This window comes from Lutra lutra, chromosome 12 (genome assembly GCF_902655055.1).
Source record: "Lutra lutra chromosome 12, mLutLut1.2, whole genome shotgun sequence".
NCBI classification, from domain to species: Eukaryota; Metazoa; Chordata; class Mammalia; order Carnivora; family Mustelidae; genus Lutra; species Lutra lutra.
Window position 1 is genome coordinate 27874720 of NC_062289.1, and position 21970 is coordinate 27896689.

General features: G+C 39.4%; 1 protein-coding gene across 6 annotated transcripts in view; it reads right to left on the reverse strand.

Moving 5' to 3' along the window:
- ARK2N (arkadia (RNF111) N-terminal like PKA signaling regulator 2N) overlaps positions 1-21970 on the reverse strand; it is an 87724-nt gene that overhangs the window by 46110 nt on the left and 19644 nt on the right. For all 6 annotated transcript variants that reach the window (XM_047697196.1, XM_047697199.1, XM_047697195.1 and 3 more), the window contains exon 2: positions 556-1340. In XM_047697196.1, the coding sequence (XP_047553152.1) occupies positions 556-1270 (715 nt within the window). In that variant the 5' untranslated portion in view covers positions 1271-1340. The remainder of the gene's footprint in view (positions 1-555; positions 1341-21970) is intronic.

Here is a 21970-nt window from a genome sequence, read left to right on the forward strand (position 1 = left end):
ACAACTCAGAATGGAAAAATGTGCAACAAGGATAAATATCTCATCATGCACTGACCTGGGGAAAAGCTCATAAAACTACTGTTTTAGGAGGAACAGCTACTAGAAAACTTTAACAGAAGATGGAACATGTCATTTCAGACACATAAGCTCAAGTACAGTGGCTATATAATAAAGCAAAGTGCCTATTCCTGAGGAGAATTTACTTAGTAATAATGCTGAACAGTGAGTATTAAATCTAAGCAGTGCTAAAAAGGCAATGATGGGAGTTCAGGTAATGTGTTACAGAGAAAGAGACTTATGAGAAATTCCATTACTTAAAAATAATCTTGTCCCTATCATTAACCATTTAAGTATTTTTTGCTGACGTGCTAAAGTGCACTGGAAACCTCAGAATAGGTTTTTTGAATTGGCCATGTCTTGTTAATACACTGCAGTCTTCAAATTTACACAGAGCTGCAGGTCCTAGATTTTTTCAAGTGTCACTCATCTAACTGAGCCTGACAGCTTAGAAATGCCATCGGTTGCTCTACAGTCAGTTTAAAAAACATCCTCTACCTGGTATCTCTGCAGTGATTGTCTTGCTGCTCCCTGAAACCTCTTCATCATCATCTGATGAGCTCGTGCTTGAGTCACAAGTCAGGTCACTATCACTGGTACTACTGTCCTGCAACAGGTTGTACTTCTTCCGTGCAGCAGCCTCCCTTTTCTGCCTCAGTAGCCTGATTCTCTCCTTGTGCTTTTGGCTCCGATGACCTTTAACCTTGGCGACTCGGCCATTCTGTTTGTCACTGGATTGCCGGTTTTTCTTGGCAGCCATGGTAGATGTTTCACTTTCAGATCGGGAACGCCGAGACTTGCGCCCAACTGTGGCACCAGACACTCCAGAAGGGTCTCCTTCCACCGCTGTTTCTGCCTGAGAGGGTTCATTCTCTTCTGCTGAAGACAAAGTGTCTGAATCAGCCAGGTGACCACTAGAGGAAGGAGAAAGCATGCAGTGATTAGAGGAGTCACTCTCATAAACTCGGCCAGTGGTCGGCTTGTCACTCTCTGTGGATGCTAACTGAGACTCAGAAGAGTCCCTTCTCAGTTCCATCAATAAGCAGGGCATTGAAGACAGAACGGTAGAATCCACTACCCCATCTTTCTGAACTTGAGATTCCAGTTCTACAGATCCATCTTCTTCCTTAGTTGTCTCTTGTTCAGATGTTTTTGGCTGGACTTCAGACTCAATGAGTTCTTCGACTTTTCCCACTGCCTCCTCCATCTTCATTTCAGACTTTCAAGTTAAATCATGGAGCAGAGTCTAGGAAACTAGGTCAAAGATGCAACAGGAAAGCAACCTGTACAAAAACACACAAAATCAATAAACAGAAATGGTAGATTATTTATCTATACAACATGCCTACTTAAATGAGTAGCAAAAGTTACCCTTAGCCAGGCCTTTAAAATCTGTCATCTGCTTAACAGTCAAATCCGAAGGACTTAGTACTATCAAAATACTAGCATACACAACTACTAAAAATGGCATAATATTAATCCTCAATTACTGAATTTGCAAGCCCAGCAAGGAACCAAACAAGGCTTTTCCATTTTAAAACTTTACTTAAGATATTCAAGAAAGGATCCTCAAAACTCTGATACAGTTAAATGTGTATATTCTGACTTTAACATCAATGAAAAAGAATGCTTCAAAAAAACTAGTCTCAGGGGAACCTGGGTGGCTCAGTGGGTTAAGCCTCTGCCTTCGGCTCAGGTCATGGTCTCAGGGTCCTGGGATTGAGCCCTGCATCGGGCTCTTTGCTCAGCAGGGAGCCTGCTTCCCCTTCTCTTTCTGCTGGCCTCTCTGCCTACTTGTGATCTCTCTCTGTGTGAAATAAATAAATAAAATCTTTAAAAAAAAAAAAAACTAGTCTCAGAAAAAGTTAGCTAGAATGATTACTTTTATACTCAAATCCTCAAAGAGAGGAAGTTATAGTGGAGTAACATCAAATGTACACATGTTAAAAAAAAATTTCAATTACATGCATTTGGCAAATGAGCACCCAAAGTAACTGTATGCATCAAACCTCTGTACTATTCCTCTCAGAAGAAGCTGCTCTATATGCGTATGAAGAGGCCAGGTCTCACTACGCTGTTTCCTCACAGTCCTTCCTAGTTCCCACATACCTCTCATCAGGCTGAATGTGAGCCTAGTGTTTCAACATGTTTTGTTTCATAAACAGCAGCCATTAAATACAGACCAACTACTTTGTGAACCCAGAAAGCCTAGTATACTCTAGTCTATGAATGACTTAAGGAGTTTAAAACACCCTACATACATTCTCCGCCTTATATGCTAACTTTTTTTTTTGGTAATATTTTATTTATTTGAGAGAGAAAGCATGAGTGGGAAGAGGGGCAGAGGAGGGAGAGGGAAAAGGAGAAAATCTCAAGCAGACTCTTCCCTGACCTCAGGGCTGGATCCCAAGACCCTGAGATCATGACCTGAGTGGAAACCAAAAGTTGGATTTCAACTGACTGGGCCACCTGGATGCCCCTATATGCTAACTTGAGAACCTAACATCCTTCCCGTACTGAGTGTGCTACAACTCTACTTAATCATGGAGAAACAGGACACAATCTTTAAACACAAGAGTTGTAACCTATACAGAGCAAACTTCATTAACTGGTGGTCTGGTTTTAAAAGGATGGTGCTAAGAATGTGCAAAACAAGTAAGTATCTCACTCTGTACAGGTAATGTTACAGAAGGCAATTATGATGTCCCAATGGTGACAGATACAAACACTGACCTAGATAGTGTGCTAATTAGGTGCCGTAAGACATCTTCATTTCGCTCTATCAACTCTACTAACAGTTTAATATACGGTAGACAGCAACCAGAAGATACTCAGAATATCTTTTCCTTGATCTAACATACCAAGCCTACTTTTTACTTACTATAAACATGAATATTCTATGTTCCTATTTTTTTTCATGGCCTTGTTCTCAGCTGCTGATGAAACAGACATTCTGATGAAGGTTCCTCAACACATTCATGAAAACCAGAACATCTGCAGCCACTGAAACATTCATTAATGTAAAACAATCCCATATGTAGCCTATTTCATAAGCATATTTGCATCATTACTAATTTTTGAATTAAATGAAAATGAGCATAAATGTTATCCAAACACAATTCCAAAAGGAATGTAACACCTCTGAAAGCCAACAGAGGGAGTGAAAGTTAAACCAGGAAACTGCCAGTGTCATAACTAAAGCATGGTGGCAATACAAACAGGAAATAAAATATTCAGATATGAACTACCTCAAATATGAGGAATGGATCAAGATTTTCTTTTTTTTTTTTTTAAAGATTTTATTTATTTATTTGACAGAGAGAAATCACAAGTAGGCAGAGAGGCAGGCAGAGAGAGAGGAGGAAGCAGGCTCCCTGCTGAGCAGAAAGCCCGATGTGGGGCTTGAACCCAGGACCTGGGATCATGACCTGAGCTGAAGGCAGCAGCTTAACCCACTGAGCCACCCAGGCGCCCCAAGATTTTCTAACTAAATAAAAGTGAGAGTTGACTCTTCTGTAGAGAATGATGTTATATATTCCAGAATAAAAAAATTTTTTACAACTGAAATATTTTAGAAATATACTCAAATGAAATTAATGTCAGAAATAAATAAAGCATAAGAATGAAAAGTCTCAAATTAATTTTTGAAAGCAGGAGACCCTGGACCTTTTTGAAGTACATAATATAACATCAGGTGGAAAAGTGAATATGTTAATATGACCATAAAACTCCTATGTGTTGCCTGGGTGGCTCAGTTGTTAAGTGTCTGCCTTTGGCTCAAGTCATGATCTCGGGGTCCTAGGATCAAGCCCCACATCGGGCTCCCTGCTCATCAGAAAGCTGGCTTCTCCCTCTCCCACTCCTCCTGCTTGTGTTCCCTCTCTTGCCGTCTCTCTCTCTGTCAAATACATAAATAAAATCTTAAAAAAAAAAACCAAAAACTCCTGTTTGTTCAGTAAATAAATTGTGTGGGTAGGACAAATAAATCCAGACTGTTTTTCTTTGTAAGAAAACATCAAATTATCATTGTCTTTCAATATGACAACTCAATTATCTTTCATTTCAAGATCCTTATATTTAAGAGTTCATTGACAAGAGTTTATGACTTCTGCTGCCTAAAAAAAGCAATTTTAATCACAAACACTAGCATCAACCATGAATAGGACACCAGTTAGCTAACAGTGACATGTCCATACAATGTGGCCATAAAGGATGAAAAGGCTCTTTAATACACTAATATGGAGCAATTTTCAATACATAATGTTAAATGAATAAAAAAGGTACATTATACCATTTGTGTAAATAAAGAATAGAATTATACTTATGAGTTTGTCAGCATATGTACAGAATCTCTAGGAGGATACTCAAGAAAACAGATAACAGCAGCTACTTTGGCAAGGAAAGAAAGCGAATGAGAGAACAGGAGTCAAAAGACCTTTGTTTTGTTTTTACCTCTTGATTCTACTATCACGTGCAAGTATGCAAGTATTACCTATTCAAAACCCCACTCAAACATAAAAGTCTACTGAAAAGTCTTCTGAATAAAAGGGGAGTTGCTCCTTTCTGCTCATGACAGCAACCACTGTTCAGGTCAAATTTAGTCAGTGAAGTCTATTAGAGTCTCCCCCCGTAGCAGAATTTTGTCGTAATTCATAAAACACAAAGGAAAGAAAAAGTCACAGGAAGTGAAAATACAAGCTCTGACAAAATTCTCTGCAGCAGAATAAAAATAAAGTGACCTAAACACAGTGGGGAAAGATGTCATGTGTACAAAGTAATCTTCCCCAACAACCAGAGTATTTACTGCATATACTGGTTTTGGTCCAGAAAAATACATGGATATTCTTGGTAGCTGGCAATAGAAAAAGATAAAACTGGGGCGCCTGGGTGGCTCAGTGGGTTAAAGCCTCTGCCTTCAGCTCAGGTCATGATTCCAGGGTCCTGGGACTGAGCCCCACATCGGGCTCTCTGCTCAGCAGGGAGCCTGCTTCCCTTCCTCTCTCTCTGCCTGCCTCTCTGCCTACTTGTGATCTGTCAAATAAATAAATAAAATCTTAAAAAAAAAAGAAAGAAAGAAAGAAAAGAAAAAGATAAAACTATCAAATAATAGTTGCATCTTATAAATGGGATAAAAGGCTCTCAACCACCTGGTATAATAGTAAATTCACAATGAAATAGTAAATAAGCATTTAAGTAAATGAAATAGTAAATACAGCATTTATTTCCTTAGAACAGCATTTTCCACCATGCTGTTCTTCCCTCCAGTCTAACAGCAGTCCCCTTCTACGTGGATATACATTCATCAACTTCTCACACTCAAATGCACCATCCATCCATCCACTTACTCATTCATTTGAAAGAATGCTGCTTCTACTTACCACCTCAACCTCACATCTCCTCCAGAAACCATTCTCTTCTTTCACAACCTCATTAAGAGAGCTGTCTAAATTCCCAGCCTCCATTTCCTTGCCTCTCATACTCTTCCAACCCAATCCCATCTGACATCTGCTTTTATTAAACCTGTAGAACAGCAGAACATTAATGACCCTGGTATATCTAAAGCCAACAAACAGCTTGGCCCTCATCTTAACGTCTAAGCAGCATTCTATGCTTAACCACTCCCCTCTTCTCCTTAAGCTAATGTTTTTCTTTGGTTTCCAAGGTTTCCTTTCTTCTGGTTGCTCCTTCTCAGCCTACTTTATAACAGACTTACTCTACCCAAACCTCCAGTGTTACTCCTAGGACTAGGTCCTTTTCACACCCATCAAAGTAACCCTTTTCTTCTTTTTTTTTTTTTTAAGGATTTTATTTATTTATTTGACAGACAGAGATCACAAGTAGGCCAAGAGGCAGGCAGAGAGATGGTGTGAGGAAAGCAGGCTCCCTGCTGAGCAGAAAGCCTGATGCGGGGCTAGATCCCAGGACCCTGAGATCATGACCTGAGCTGAAGGCAGAGGCTTAATCCCCTGAGCCACCCAGGCGCCCCCAAAGTAACCCTCTTCTACATCCAGTTTCCAATACCATCCCTATACTGGTAATTCTCTCCATCTCAGCTCTTCTCCAAGCTCTATCCAGTCTACCCAAACAGCCAACCGACATCTGCATTTAGACTTCACAAAAGTATCACAACCTCTTCATGTCCAAAACCAAATTAGTCATCTCTGAATTACCCCACTATGGTCGTTCTCTAACTTTCCCTAGCTCATAAAAACAGCACCACTAGGGTCACCGGGGTGGCACAGATGAACACCCGACTCTTGGTGACGTCAGGTCCTACTCAGGATTATGAGGTTGAGCCCCACATCAGGCTCCCTGCTGAGCGCAAGATCTGCTGAAGAGTCTCTTCCCTCTGCCTCCTCCGCCCTGCGTCCACGCTTGCACATATGCTTTCTCCCTATCTATAAAATAAACAAATAAATCTTTTAAAAAAATAACACCACTATTACTTCAGTTGCTCATGTCATAAACCTGAGGGTTACCCTTGACAATGCCTTCTCCTTTATTCATTACATCCCATCATTCACTAATTCCTATCAGTCCTACCTCATATTTCCAGCCTAGTATTCTCCATCTCCACTGTCAACCACTCTAAACACAATCTCCATAATTTATTTTTCAATGGAACAATCAATAATCATCTCCTCTCTATGTTCAGTGTTACTCCTGCCCACCAACCTGCTCTAGAAAGAACAGAACAACATTTTTACAAGGCAAATATAACGTGTATATAGGAAGAGCTTTTTGTAGATTCCACATAAAGTATTTTATAAATGTCTTACAAGAGCAAGGGAATAACCAAGAGGAGAGTAGTTCAAGGCAACCTGAGTTCTGAGGAGTTTCCTTCTTCCCTTTAAAAAGGATTATATGCAGTAATTTTAAAAATTAGGCTGTCAGTGGTGCCTGGGTGGCACAGTCAGTTAAGCATCGTTGTTTTGGTTTGGGCTCAGGTCATGATCTCATAGGTTGTAAGACTGAGCCCTGAGCCCAAATGGGAGCCTGCTTGAAGGGTCTTTCCCTCTGTCCTTCCCCCTACTCACTCTCCCAAGGGCTTGCGCTCTTTTGCTTTCTCCAAAATAAATAAATTAATCTTTTTTAAAAAATAAAAATAAAGGGGTGCCTGAGTGGCTCAATCAGTAAAGCGTCTGCCTTCACCTCAGGTCATGATCCCAGCGTCCTGGGATTGAGCCCGCACCAGGCTCCCTGCTCAGTGGGGAGTTTACTTCTCCCTCTCTCTCCCCACTCCTCTACCTCCCCACTTGTGTACACACATACACTCTCTCACATAAATGAAGTCTTTAAGAAAATAAATAAATTGAAAACAGGCTGTCAGTTCTGGAGAGTCAAAATGCAGCATTTATTAGTCCTGTATTCACTAAGAAACTAAGATAACAAAAGATGAGGACAGGTAGGAGAGCCAAACCATGGAAAGAAAGCAATACACTGCCCTTCTGAGACAGAGAAGTGGAAAGTATTAAGGGAAACGAAGTGGAAAGTACAAAGTATAAGGCTAAATGTGAAAATCTGGAGGGAGTTTCTCTCATATCAGACCTCATTCTGGTCAGCAAAAACTTAATACAAGGTGAAAAGAGCAAGTTTGGATGTTTGTGAAAATGGAAAAGGATTCTAACACTCGCTACAGACAATGTGAGGAGAATAAAACTGCTAAGCATAATAATTTATATAGCGTCAAAAAAAAATAATTTGCAATACTAAATTTCCACGCTAGGTAGGGATCATTAACACAAACTTAGGGGAGAAGGTAGTGTGCGATTGCTCTTCCCTGCTCAAAACCTCTGCCCACATCTCCAGTTTCATCTTAGGCCACTCACACCCTAACTCCTTCCGGATACAAAGAATAAACAGCTTTTCCAGATCTCTGGCCTTTCACACTCATTTTGAGCCTTCCCCCTGGCTGGCTATTCTTCACAGATATCAGAATAAGTATCATTTCCTTGGGTTAGCCTTTGGTACCTTACTAATAGGTTCCCTGTTATATACAGATTACACACCTATTTTCTTCCATAGCACTTTGCATAATTATAGTTAACTGTATTAATGTTTACTGTCCATCTACCATACACAGGGACTTATAAAGGTTTAGAGAAATAAGAAATTGTATAAATGAAAAAAATCACATAATCCCCCAATCTATTTATCTCTATGATTAACAGGCAAAACAGACCTTAGGACAGAATTTGTCAAGACAAAAAGTGTCATCCTAATTTTCAGGCCGAATGAATGATAAACATAATGGGAATATATGGAAGTTCCCTCTTACTACAAATTTTTCAAGGAAGTGAAAAGCAAGGTCATCATTAGGAGTGAGGATGAATGAGGTGGTGGTGAGCTGATCAGAAAACAAGGTGTGAAAAAGTATTATGAAAGTGAAGACACTAGAGTAGTACAGTATATTATTTTCAGACAGTAATAAGGGCCCACTTTAAGGGCTGTAGCATGAACTTCAAGTGAGACTGGCACACACAGCTATGTTTTTCTCCTCTGAAATTCAGCTGTGTAAGTCCAAGCACAGAGGAGGAAGAAGTTGGTTTAACCAGAATTCTAGTTTTACCAAGCAAGTAGATCAGTGCAAAAAAGAGTGTATACAAGGAAATGACTGTAATGATCACAGTCAGAAAGGAGAGGGCAGTGAAAACATCCAATGGAATGAACATCCCAGTGGAGTCAAGGTACTATAGTGAACTGCGTAAAGAAGGTGGTAGTACAGGAGTACTGTGAATGAAACAGATTACAGAAGGGTTGCATTTATTGGTAACTGGTGAGATCTAAAATAGTGCCGCTCAAAGTGGTGTTCTTAAAGGACTGTCTGCAGTGAGAGAAGTACAGAAATTAAGAAAACTGACTAGAGACTTACAGCAATTTGATACTATCATGACAACCAAACAGCATTTCAATTTCCTAGTAATTTACTGTATTTTTTTTAAAAGACTTTATTTATTTATTGATGAAAGACAAAGGGAGAAGGAGGCTCGATCCCAGGACCCCGGTATCATGGCCTGAGCCAAAGGCAGATACTTAACCCACTGAGCCACCCAGGCACCTTAATTAATTGTATTTTACCCAAAAAATCCACCAGTGATGGATTGGAAGTAAAAATATACTGGTCTTGGGGCACCTGTGTAGCTCAATAGGTTAAGTGCCTGCCTTTGGCTCATGATCTCAGGTTCCTGGGATCGAACCCCATGCCAGGCTCCCTGCTCAGGGGAGAGTCTGCTTCTCCCTCTCTCCCTTCCCCATCACATCCCCCACTCCCTGGCTCACGTGCACACACAAGTTCTCTCCCTCTCTAATAAATAAATAAGATCTTTAAAAATAATAATAATAATATATATATGTGTGTGTGTGTGTGTGTGTGTGTGTGTGTGTGTGTGTATACACACACATACATACTAGTTCATCACAACAAATAGTTTGAGAAGCATTGGTTAGAGTAGGACTGTGGAAATACCTGGCTGAGGTAGAGTACAAAATCATTATGAGAGAGTTCACAGAACTGAGTGGGCAATGTCAGAAGGATCATCTGTATATACTAAAATCAGGAAGAATTAAGACAAAAGTAATAATGGACAAAATCACACTAAGCAAGGAACAAAAATCACCACTGTCAGTGGTCAAAAGAGGACAGCAATATGGGGATTAATGAAGAGGAAAATTACCTGCAAAGTGGCAGTGAGGAACAAGGAAATCCAGGCAGAGCTGGTAAGGACTGCAGGAGAAAAAAAAAAAGCACAGGTACCCCTTTCAAGATGAAGCTGTACCCTCAGTGGAAAGCCACAGTGTTACTAGTGCAAGAAGGTAAAGGAGAAGTTCAGAGACGAAGTTAAGAATATTGGTGATTTTGCTGATGATGAACCAAAGTAGAAAAGAGGTGGAGAAGAAGGGGAGGGCAAACAACAGGGAATGTGCAGTGCTTTCTGAAATGCAAGAAATAAGGGGGTGACTTAGGAGTTTGGAGCTTCCTGTGGTTACATTTGTGAGACAAAAACTTATGTAAAGCACTCAGATATTTTTTCATTCTATATATTTAAAAAATTTTAGTGTTAGTCATGACTCAGTCAATTGATCTCACAACCCAATAGGTGGTGACCTAAAAGCTTGAAAAACACTGTCTAGAGAAACCATGTGTCATAGCAGCACTGTTTCTGTGATAGACAAAACAAAAACAGAACATCTGCTGACAAACAGTGGAATGGAAAAACAAGTTGTGGTACACTGCTACAATAAAGAAGCATATAGCAGTGAACACAAAAGACAACTACATCAACATGGATAAAACAATAAAAACAATGGTAAGTAAAAACAAAACAAAAAAAAAACAAATTGCAAAAACAAAAACAAAAAAACCCTGTGTCATTCAGTGTATATAAAGTTCAAATCAACACAATATGAAATGACATAATATATATGGATACTCAGTTGTGTTTTAAAACTACTTTAAAAAGCTCAGGAATGGGGGCACCTGGGTGGTTCAGTAGGTTAAAGCCTCTGCCTTCGGCTCAGGTCATGATCTCAGGGTGCTGGGATTGAGCCCCACATCAGGTTCTCTGCTTGGCAGGGAGCCTGCTTCCCCTTCTCTCTCTACTTGCCTCTCTGCCTATTTATGATCTCTATCAAATAAATAAACAAAATATTTTTTAAAGATTTTATTATTTATTTGACAAATACAGATCACAAAAAACACAGCAACCCTTTCAAAGGGAAAAACAATTAGAATCTAAAGCTGCTGCAATATATTATCTAAAGTGTCCAGTTTTCAATAAAAAATTAAGAGACCTTTGAAGAAATAGGAAACATGACTCATACACAGGAGATAAAAAGCAGTCACTAGAAAAACAATGTCCTCAGATGATGGACTTCACAAAGACATCAAAAGAGCTATTTCTTTTTTAATATTTTATTTATTTATTTGTCAGAGAGAAAGAGAGAGGGCGTGCATGCGCGAGCGCTGGCAGAGGGAGGGGCAGAGGGAGAAGGAGGCTCCCTGCTGAGCAAAGAGCCAAATATGGGGCTTGTTCCCAGGACCCTGAGATCATGACCTGAGCTGAAGGCAGAGACTTAACCCACCGAGCCACCCAGGCGTCCCAAAGGAGCTATTTTAAACATGTTCCAAATACTAAAGGCAAATACATTTTTTTTAAAGATTTTATTTATTTATTTGACAGAGAGAGAGATCACAAGCAGGTAGAGAGGCAGGCAGAGAGAGAGAGGGAGGGAAGCAGGCTCCCCGCTGAGCAGAGAGCCCGATGCGGGGCTCGATCCCAGAACCCTGAGATCACGACCCGAGCCGAAGGCAGAGGCTTAATCCACTGAGCCACCCAGGTGCCCTGGCAAATACATTTTAAAAATTAAAGTATGATAAAATGAATCAACAAGAAGAGAATCTCAATAAGGAAACACATTCTTAACAGAGGAACAAACGGACATTCTGCAGTTAGAAAGTATAAAAATTGAAAAGAAATTTCACAAAAATGGCTCAACAACAGATTCAAGATGGCAAATAGAGAAATCAGCGAACAAAATAAGTCAACAAAAACTGTGCAATCTGAAGGATAGAGAGAAAAAGATTACAGACGGGGCGCCTGGGTGGCTCAGTGGGTTGGGCCGCTGCCTTCGGCTCAGGTCATGATCCCAGGTCCTGGGTTCGAGCCCTGCATCGGGCTTTCTGCTCAGCAGGGAGCCTGCTTCCTCCTCTCTCTCTGCCTGCCTCTCTGCCTACTTGTGATTTCTCTCTGTCAAATAAATAAATAAAATCTTTAAAAAAAAAAAAAAAAAGAAACATGAATAGGGCCTCTGACACACAAGGGACAATTATCAAGAATACCAACATGTATATAATATGAATCCTAGAAAGAAATGAGGTAGAACAAATACTTGAAAAAATAATGGCCCCAAACATCCTCTAAACTGATGAAAAACATCAATCCACACATATCCAAGAAGTTCAACAAATCTCAAAGGAGACCTCAATAAAAGCCAGATACATCATAGTCAAACAAGTGAAAGACAATTAGAAAAATCCTGAAAGCAGTAAAAGAAAATTCATCTTATACAAGAAAACCACATTAGATTAGAAGTTGATTTCTCATTTTGAAACACTAGAGACCCAAAGGGAGAATGACATTCAAAGTACTGAGGGGAAAAAATAAGAATTCTATATCCAACAAAAATATTCTTTCAAAACAAAGACAAAAGGGGAACCTTATTGGCTTAGTCAGAAGATCATGTGACTCTTGACCTTGAGGTGGCAAGTTTGAGCCCCGTGTTGGGCACAGATATTACTTTAATTTTTTTTTTTTTAAACTGGGGGGTGCCTGGCTGGCTCAATGGGAAGACCATGTGCCTCTTGATCTCAGGGTCATGGGTCCGAGCCCAACACTGGGTGGAGGGATTGTAAAAAATAATATAATATAATATAATATAATATGACATATTAAAATAAAGTAAAATAAAATAAAAATACTAAAAATAAAGAAAATGTAAAGGAAAAGAATTCCTAGATAAGCAGACTAAGAAATTTCATTGGTAGCAGACCTGCTTTAAAAGAAATAATAAAGGAAATTCTTAGGCTGAAAGGAAAGAATCTGTGACTCAAATCCACAAAATGAAATGCAGACAAAAAGTGGTAAATATGTATGTTAACATAGAAGATCCTATAAATGATTCTTATTTCTTCTCTCACCTTCTTTTAAAAAATAAATGGCTGTAAAAAGCAGTAATTATAACACTGTAATGTGAGATTTATAATACACACAGATGTCATATATGTAAAAGTAATACTTTAAAAAGGAGAGAGGAGGGGCGCCTGGGTGGCTCAGTGGGTTAAAGCCGCTGCCTTCGGCTCAGGTCATGATCCCAGGGTCCTGGGATCGAGCCCCACATCGGGCTCTCTGCTCAGCAGGGAGCCTGCTTCCCTTCCTTTCTCTCTGTCTGCCTCTCTGCCTACTTGTGATCTGTCTGTCAAATAAATAAATAAAATCTTTAAAAAAAAAAAAAAAGGAAAAAAAAAAAAAGGAGAGAGGAGATGGAGCTCTTCCCTACTGGTGCAATGTTTCTATATTTTACTGGAATTAAGTAAACATTAATTTGAAGATTGTGATAAATGAAGATATAGGTATAATCCCTAGAGCAACAATTTAAAAAAAAATAGAAAGATACAGTTAAAAAACTAACCCCTGCAAAAAAGACGTTAAAGAAGGTACAGAGGTACAACAACAAATGAGACATTATAAAAAATAAAATAACAGGGGCGCCTGGGTGGCTCAGTCACTGTCTGCCTTCTACTCAGGTCATGATCCCAGGATTCTGTGATAGAGCCCTGCATCGGGCTCCCTACTCAGCAGGTAGCCTGCTTCTCCCTCTCCCACTCCTCCTGCTTGTGCTCCATCTCTCACTGTGTCTCTCTCTGTCAAATAAATAAAATCTTTAAAATAAATAAAATAAAATGGCAAATGTAAACCCAACCATATTATAACTGTATTAAATATAAATGACCTAAATATTCCAAACAAAAAGCAAAATATTGTCAGAATGGATAAAAAAGATCCAACTGTAAAAAAAAAAAAACAGAAACAAAAACAACAACAAAAAGATCCAATTTTATATAGTCTAAGAAACATACCTTAGGTTCAAGGATACAATAGGTTGAGAGAAAAAGATATATTACACAAAGAGCAACTACAGGAGAGCTAAAATATTTATATCAACATCAGACAATAAGTATTACTAGAGACAAAGAAGGACATTTCATAATGACTCAAAGATTAATATATCAGTGAAATACAAAAATCAAAATATATGAATCAAAAGCTAACAAAATGAAAAGGAGAGAGAGAATTCAACACCCATAGTTGCAGATTTCCAGCCCTCACTGTAAAGACAGAAAGTCAAGAAGAATTTAGAAGACTTGAACATTATCAACCAATTCAATCCATATGACAATATGGAACACCCCACCCCTGGGTGGTTGCTGGCATTTACAACTGGGTACAGGGTAACCCCAAATTCAGATGTGAACTACTGGAGGGTGCCTGACTGGCTCAGTTGGTTATGTGTCCGACTTGGCTCAGGTCATGATCTCAGGGTTGTAAGACTGAACCCCACATATGGTTCTGCACTGGACGTGGGATCTGCTTAAGATTCTCTTTCTCCCTCTACCACTACCACCATTTTTTCTCTCTCCCTCTCAAAACAAAACAAAACAAAACAAAACAAAAGTGATATGAACTACTGGAAAATTAAAAAGAGAAATAATCAACTTTAATATGAACTACATAATGCTTAGGAACATATGTCTCAAAGAAAAAAACACAGAAATACAGATCTGGACATTATCAATGTAAACACAGGTGGCAGATGACTGTATCAGCTAATCCAGGGAGAAAGCATAAAATGTAAACAAAGGAGAAACTCTAAACAGATTATTTTTTTTAAAGATTTTATTTATTTATTTGACAGAGAGAGAGAGAGAACACAAGCAGGCAGACAGGCAGGCAGAGAGGGGGGGGGAAGCAGGCTCCCCACTGAGCAGAGCCCAATTCGGGGCTCGATCCCAGGACCCTGAGACCATGACCTGAGCCGGAGGCAGAGGCTTAACCCACTGAGCCACTCAGGCGCCCCAGATTTTTTTTTTTTTAATGTGAATCAGGGGTGCCTGGGTGGCTCAGTGGGTTAAAGCCTCTGCCTTCAGCTCAGGTCATGATCTCAGGATCCTGGGATCGAGCCCTGCATTGTGCTCTCTGTTCAGTGGGGAGCCTGCTTCCTCCTCTCTCTCTGCCTGCCTCTTTGCCTGCTTGTGATCTTTCTGTGTGTCAAATAAATAAATAAAATCTTTAAAAAAATAATAATAATAAATAAATGAATAAATGTGAATCTGTTGCTTTAGTGTATAAGCTGATAGGTAAAACAATTATCCTTGGAGGAAAAAAAATGAAAGTATCAATAAACACACAGAACAAAGTCTTCCTTCTCACAACATATTCTTAGATGATTAACAACTTCTTATGAACTTAGAATTGTGAGAATGGACCATGATTGATGGGGTCCTTTTTTTTTTTTTTAAAGATTTTATTTATTTATTTGACAGGGAGAGAGAGATCACAAGTAGGCAGAGAGGCAGGCAGAGAGAGAGGGGGTAAGCAGGCTCCCTGCTGAGCAGAGAGCCCGATGCGGGGCTCAATCCCAGGACCCCAAGATCATGACCTGAGCTGAAAGAAGAGGTTTAACCCACTGAGCCACCCAAGCGCCCTGAATGATGGGGTCTTATCTAAGGCCAACCACTATCGGAAACCCTCCTGAGAGTTTTGACATAGCACTGTATATAAAATCATTAAGCACTCAACATAAGAAAGGTTTGCCTTATTTTATACTGTTCAATTTTACTCCTAATGAGCAACTAAGCATGCTTTAAACACCATTATAATGACACAAAATGAATGAATAAACTGAAACTATATTGTCCTTCCTAATGTGACAAATGCAAACTCAAGCCATTTACTGTTACAAGTTTACTGTTGCTACAGGCACTGTTCCGTTGAAACCACAAGTCGACACAAGCACAGCCCATTAAGTGAAACTGCTTCTAGGAAAGATTTTGCTCTACAGTCATGTAAAATGGGGCGTTCTAATAGCACTCCTACATCTGTTTAGTTCGTATCACCACCCTAGATGTATAAGAAATATAAGCAGCTAATGCTTCAAACAATCTATATGAACCCATTAACTTACACTGCTTCTCCACATGTACAGTTATTCATGAATTCCAACATTGCTCTTATACAAAACAATGCACTAAATATGGCTTTCTATTTAGACAAAAAAGCAGCTTTAAAGAGGGCCAGTGTTTTAACAAAATAACAATGCTTCCAACCACTAAAGCAGAAGATATATTTCCTCTGTCACAAAACTTTAAGTTAAAAAAAAATCCATACAAGTGACCCTATTTCCTTGCAATAAAGTGGGATTGTTCCAAACAGGAAACCTTCTACTGTTTTATCTAATCTAGTGTCAAATACCAAGTGATAGGGCTTACACAAACCACCCCAGGAGAACACTGTTTCAAACAGAATTTATAACATAGTTTTTTTCTCAAGATTTAGTCTACCTTGGTTTTTCATTTTGTCTAAAATTGATACTTAAAAAAAAAAAAAATCTGCCTGTATCTGTGACCATAAACTACCTAATATAAAAACAACTACAAGCAACATTAAAACCTTTAATGTAAGTTTGCTCTTATCCTCAATACTTAAATTCCTTACCTACTTCCCTCCCCAAAAAAATCTATACCCACAAAATTTCAAAGATACTAAGTAGGTTTCAGAGGCCACTAAAACACAAATTTGGATACAAGTTTTCTGGTTTTTAATTTTTTCTTTTTTTATTTTGAAGATTTTATTTATTTGACAGAGACCATAAGTAGGCAGAGAGGCAGGCAGAGAGAGAGGGGAAAGCAGGTTCCCTACTGAACAGAGAGCCCAATGCAGGGCTCTATCCCAGGACCCTGGGATCATGACTTGAGCCAAAGGCTGAGGCTTAACCCACTGAGCCACTCAGGTGCCCCATGTTTTCTGCTCTTTAATCAAAATAGATTCTGTTGTTGTTGTTCAGTTGTTGTTTTAAAGAAATAATGAAAATATTACCAAAGAGAGGTACACATATCATTCATTATTTTTACAAAATGAACATACCCATGTAACAACCACACAGATACAGAACATTTTCCAAATCCCAGAAACCTCCCCCATGCTATCTCTAGTCATTACCTGCCCTCTCCCAAGAGTAACCATTTCTCAAACTTTATCACCACAGATCAACGTTGTCTATTCTTAACCTTCAAGATGTTAGAAACAAATGGGGAAATAGTCTATATTCATGGATTGGAAGACTCATTACTGTTGAGACGTCAATTTTTCCCAACCTGATCCGATGATTCAGTGTATTCCCAATCAAAACCCCAAGCTACCTTATACTGACACATAGATCCTAAAGTTTATATGGAAAGGCAGAAGATCCAGAATAGTCAACACAATACTAAAGATTGAAGGACTGACATTACCCAACTTCAAGACTTACTATAAAAGCTACAGTAATGAAGACAGTGTAATATTAGCCAAAGAACAGGTAACAAAGATCAATGGAACAGAATATAGTGAGCCCAGATGTAGATGCACGCAAACACACTTAACTGACCACTGACAAAAGAACAAGAAAAACAATTCAGTGGATAAAGTCTATTAAACAAATGGAACAATTGGGCATTCTCAGGGAAAACAACTGTCTAGACAGAGGCCTTACACCTTTCACAAAAATTAACTCAAAATGGATGAGAGACATAAACGTAAAATGCAAAACTAAAAAACTTATAGTGGGAACCTGGAGAAAATTAAGGTGAACTTAGGTTGGGCAATGAATTGTTAAACATAACACCAAAAACACAACCCATAAAAAAGACTTTATTATAATTAAAAATTTCTGCTCTGCAAAGACACTGCCAAGAAAACAAAAAGTTTGAGGGGTGCCTGGGTGGCTCAGTGGGTTAAGCCTTTGCTTTCAGCTCATGTCATGATCTTGGGGTCCTGGGAACCAGCCCCGCATTGGGCTCTCTGCTCAGCGGGGAGCCTCCTTTTCCCTCTCTCTCTGCCTGCCTGTCTGCTTATAATCTCTCTCTCTCTGTGTCAAATAAACAAATAAAATGTAAAAACAAAAAAAAACAAAACAAAACAAAACAAAAAAAAAAACAAGAAGTTTAAAATGTATGTCCAAGTCTCACCTTTAAAAAAAACAAAAACAGGGGTGCCTGGGTGGCTCAGTGGGTTGAGCCTCTGCCTTCGGCTCAGGTCGTGGTCTCAGGGTCCTGGGATCAAGCCCCGCATCGGGCTCTCTGCTCAGCGGGGTACCTGCTTCTCCCTCTCTCTCTGCCTGCCTCTCTGCCTACTTGTGATCTCTCTCTTGTATTTAAAAACAAAACAAAACAAAACAAAACAAAAAAAACCTAGTTGAGAACCTCTTTAAAAAAAAACACAAAACTTCTCTTTTTAAAGATTTTATTTATTTTTGAAAGAGAGAATGAGCATGGTGAGGCACAGAGAGAGAGAACCTAAAGTAGACACCTCACTGAGCATGGAGCCCAATGTAAGGCTCAATCTCACAACCATGAGATCATGACCTGAGCCAAAACCAAGAGTGGGATGCTTAACTGACTGAGCCACCCAAGCACTCCAAAAAGCACACATCTTTCTTCTTCTTTCACATCAGCTATCAAACTTTAAGATCTATCAGCGTCTCTAATTCCTTACCTTCTACTGTTTAAGCCAATGTAATCTAATCTCTGTTCCCATCATTCCACTTAACGCTTGCTAAAACTACCTTTATATCAAGTCACTAAATCCAGGAGACATTTTGGGGCACCTGGGTGGTTCAGTCTTTAAGCATCTACCTTTGGCTCAGGTCATGATCCCACAGTTCCAGGATTGAGCCCTCCATTGGGGATCCCTGCTCAGCAGGAAGCCTGATTCTCCCTCTCCCACTCCCCCTTGGTTGTGTTCCCTTTCTTGCTGCCTGTCAAATAAATAAATAAGATCTGTAAAAATATATAAATAAAAGTAAAATAAAAAATAAATTTTTAAAAATGTAAAAATATATATAATTAATTAATTAAATCTTTTTTTTTTTAAATCCAGGAGACATTTTTAGTCTTCATTCCTTACCTCTCAGCAGTATCTGACACTGTTAACCACTCCCTCCTTGAAAATCCCTTTCCATGGACTTCTATCCATCACACTACTCTGGTTTTTCCTTCTTCCTCTCCAACTCAACCAACTTATATATCCTTTATTGACTTATTCTCATCTCTCTAAATTTAGTTATGTTTTTAAAGAATTTTTGTCCCCATTTAATCTGCCATGTTTCATCCCACTGAATTCTCAGCCCACGTAAGATCATTTAAGTACCACTTCATTAGAAATGGGAAGGCCATGGAGAGAAGCCAGGATGCGTTCAACCAAATATTCCATCATCTGTCATCTGGCTTGATGAGGCACACTTCCAATGTGAGGTGTCAGAGCAATGTTCTTCAACTTCAACAACAGATTATCTATTGGAAGGGGCCCTGAGTATGTCATGTCCAAAGTTGCCGCTTTAATAATCCCTGTCTGAGGTGTTTCCACCAGGTCATCTTGATGGACTAACAGACATTTTCCAGTTTTTAAAGGATATTGAATCAACAACCAGATGAAGAGACACAGAGGGAAAGTATGTAGAACTTCCATACCCTCCCCAGGCATACCACTCTCCCCAACTTCCTAGTGTTCAACAACCCAGAAGCTCCAAATTTAGTTCTTCATGGCCCAATCTTAGACCCTTCTCTTATTGCACTTCTAGGTGGTATCATCCACACCCTTAACTCCCAAATTCTCACCTTTAGCCTGCAGGGTTTTTCCAAAGATCCCCAAATCCTGATGAGCAACTGCATCCTTGACATTCAATTTAAATTATCTCAAAGAGAGGCACCTGGGTGGCTCAGTTGTTAAGCATCTGCCTTCAGCTTAGGTCATGATCCCAGTGTCCTGAGATCAAGCCGTGCAATGGGGTCACTGCTCTGCAGGATGCCGGCTTCTCCCCACTCCCACTCCCCACTGTCTGATCTCCCCTCTCGATGTCTCTTTCTCTCTGTCAAATAAATAAATAAAATCTTTTAAAAAATTTAATAATCTCAAAGATACTGCAAATTTAATGTTAAAAAATATATCCAAACTTGCCTCTCCTTTACCAAGCAACTAATGTACAATTAACTCTGTCTCATTACCAAACCCAAAAACATACCCCCAAATCTCATTCCTTCACCAAGTCCTATCAACTTAGCCATCCAATACAATCTTCACAAACATTTTCACATCTCTACTGCCTCGTTGAAGCTATCGTGACCCACTGCCTGATCTATTATAATAATCATAGTGGTTTTCCCACACCCACTCCTGATTACAAGTACAGCCAGAATTGTTATTGTTTAAAAATTAAAAACTGGGGTACCTGGGGGGCATAGTTGGTTAAGCATCTGACTCCTGGTTTCAGTTCAGGTCATGATCTCAGGGTTGTGAGACAGAGCCCTGTGTGGGGCTCCAAGCACAGCAGGCATCTGCTTCAAATTCTCTCCCTCTCCCTCAATCCTCCCCTTCCCCCACCCCCCTGCATGTCCTCTCTCAAATAAATAAATCATCAAAAAATTAAAATCTGGGGCGCCTGGGTGGCTCAGTGGGTTAAAGCCTCTGCCTTCGGCTCAGGTCATGATCCCAGGGTCCTGGGATGGAGCCCTGCATCAGGCTCTCCACTCAGCGGGGAGCCTGCTTCTCCCTCTCCCTCTGCCTGCCTCTCTGCCTACTTGCGATCTCTGTCTGTCAAATAAGTAAATAAAATCTTTAAAATACATATATATATATATATATATATAAAAAGTAAAATCTGTTCTTAAAAAAATTTTAAATCTGATCTTATTAAATCTCTGGTCAAATTCTTCATAATACTAAAACTACTTTTAAAAGAAAAACTAGGACAGAAGATATTTAATTCAACTAATATGTATCAAATGCCTATTATGTCAAGTAACATGCTAGGTTTGGGATTACAAAAACATGAATAAATCCCAGTACTCAAACTGAGGTGTGATCAAATACAAATTTGTAGGTTGAAAATCTACTATTTGTTTCAGAGCAGATAAAGACAGTAAGAAGTTCGCACAAATGAACTGAGTGAGTCCATTCAAGTAGGGCAAAATTAGGTAAGTACTACAAAAGAAGTACAAGAACTCCAGACCTTCACAAGCTCAGAACTAGAAAAAGTATCCACGAAGGGGTTAATTTAACTGCACTTGGAAAGGTAAGAATGATTTTAATAAACAAAAGCAAGAGTTAAAAGGGCTACTATAGAATCTTAAAACCTGTAACAAAAGAGACATAAGAAAAATCAAAAGCAACAAGAAAGGTCAGAGGTACTGGACTCAAAACCCACGATGAGGGGTGCCTGGGTGCTCAGTGGGTTAAAGCCTCTGCCTTCGGCTCAGGTCATGATCCCAGGGTTCTGGGATGGAGCCCCGCATCGGCATCGGGCTCTCTGCTCAGCGGGGAGCCTGCTTCCCCTTCTCTCTGCCTACTTGTGATTTCTGTCTGTCAAATAAATAAAATCTTTAAAAACAAAACAAAACAAAACAAAAAAACCCCACGATGGGATTTCAAAGTTTCACACGAGGTAACTTGGAACTGATTAGATTAAGATGAGGGGTCTACTTTAGCAAAGACAATAATCCTGCATAACCAAAACTGCTCTCAGTCTCTTTTCATCAATGTTACTCTCAGCACTCATACAAAAAGGTAGTAGCACTAACACTAGACAGTGGTAGCAATAAGATATGGTGACCTAACACATTTCAAACAAGAAAACAAAAGTTCATAAAAACATCAGTCCTGACACTAGAAAAGAAAGGGAATTTGAAGTGCTAGGTGTCCACTGACAAATTATTCATGTTCTCTAAGCCTAATTACCTTGTTTGTAAAACTTCAGTCCCTGGTAAGATGAAATGAGTTACACAATCAAAGTACCTAATATGTAAAAACCACAAAGTCAAATTTCAAGAAACTGTATTTTTTTAGCCGTTCTATTCTCTTCTTCCTCTTCACTTCAAACCCCTCACAGAGGGCGCCTGGGTGGCTCAGTTGGTTAAGCGACTGCCTTCAGCTCAGGTCATGATCCTGGAGTCCCGGGATCGAGTCCCGCATCAGGCTCCCAGCTCCACGGGACGCCTGCTTCTCCCTCTGACCTTCTCCTCGCTCATGCTCTCTCTCACTGTCTCTCTCTTCTCTCAAATAAATAAATAAAATGTTAAAAAAAAAAAAAAAACCCTCACAGAGCT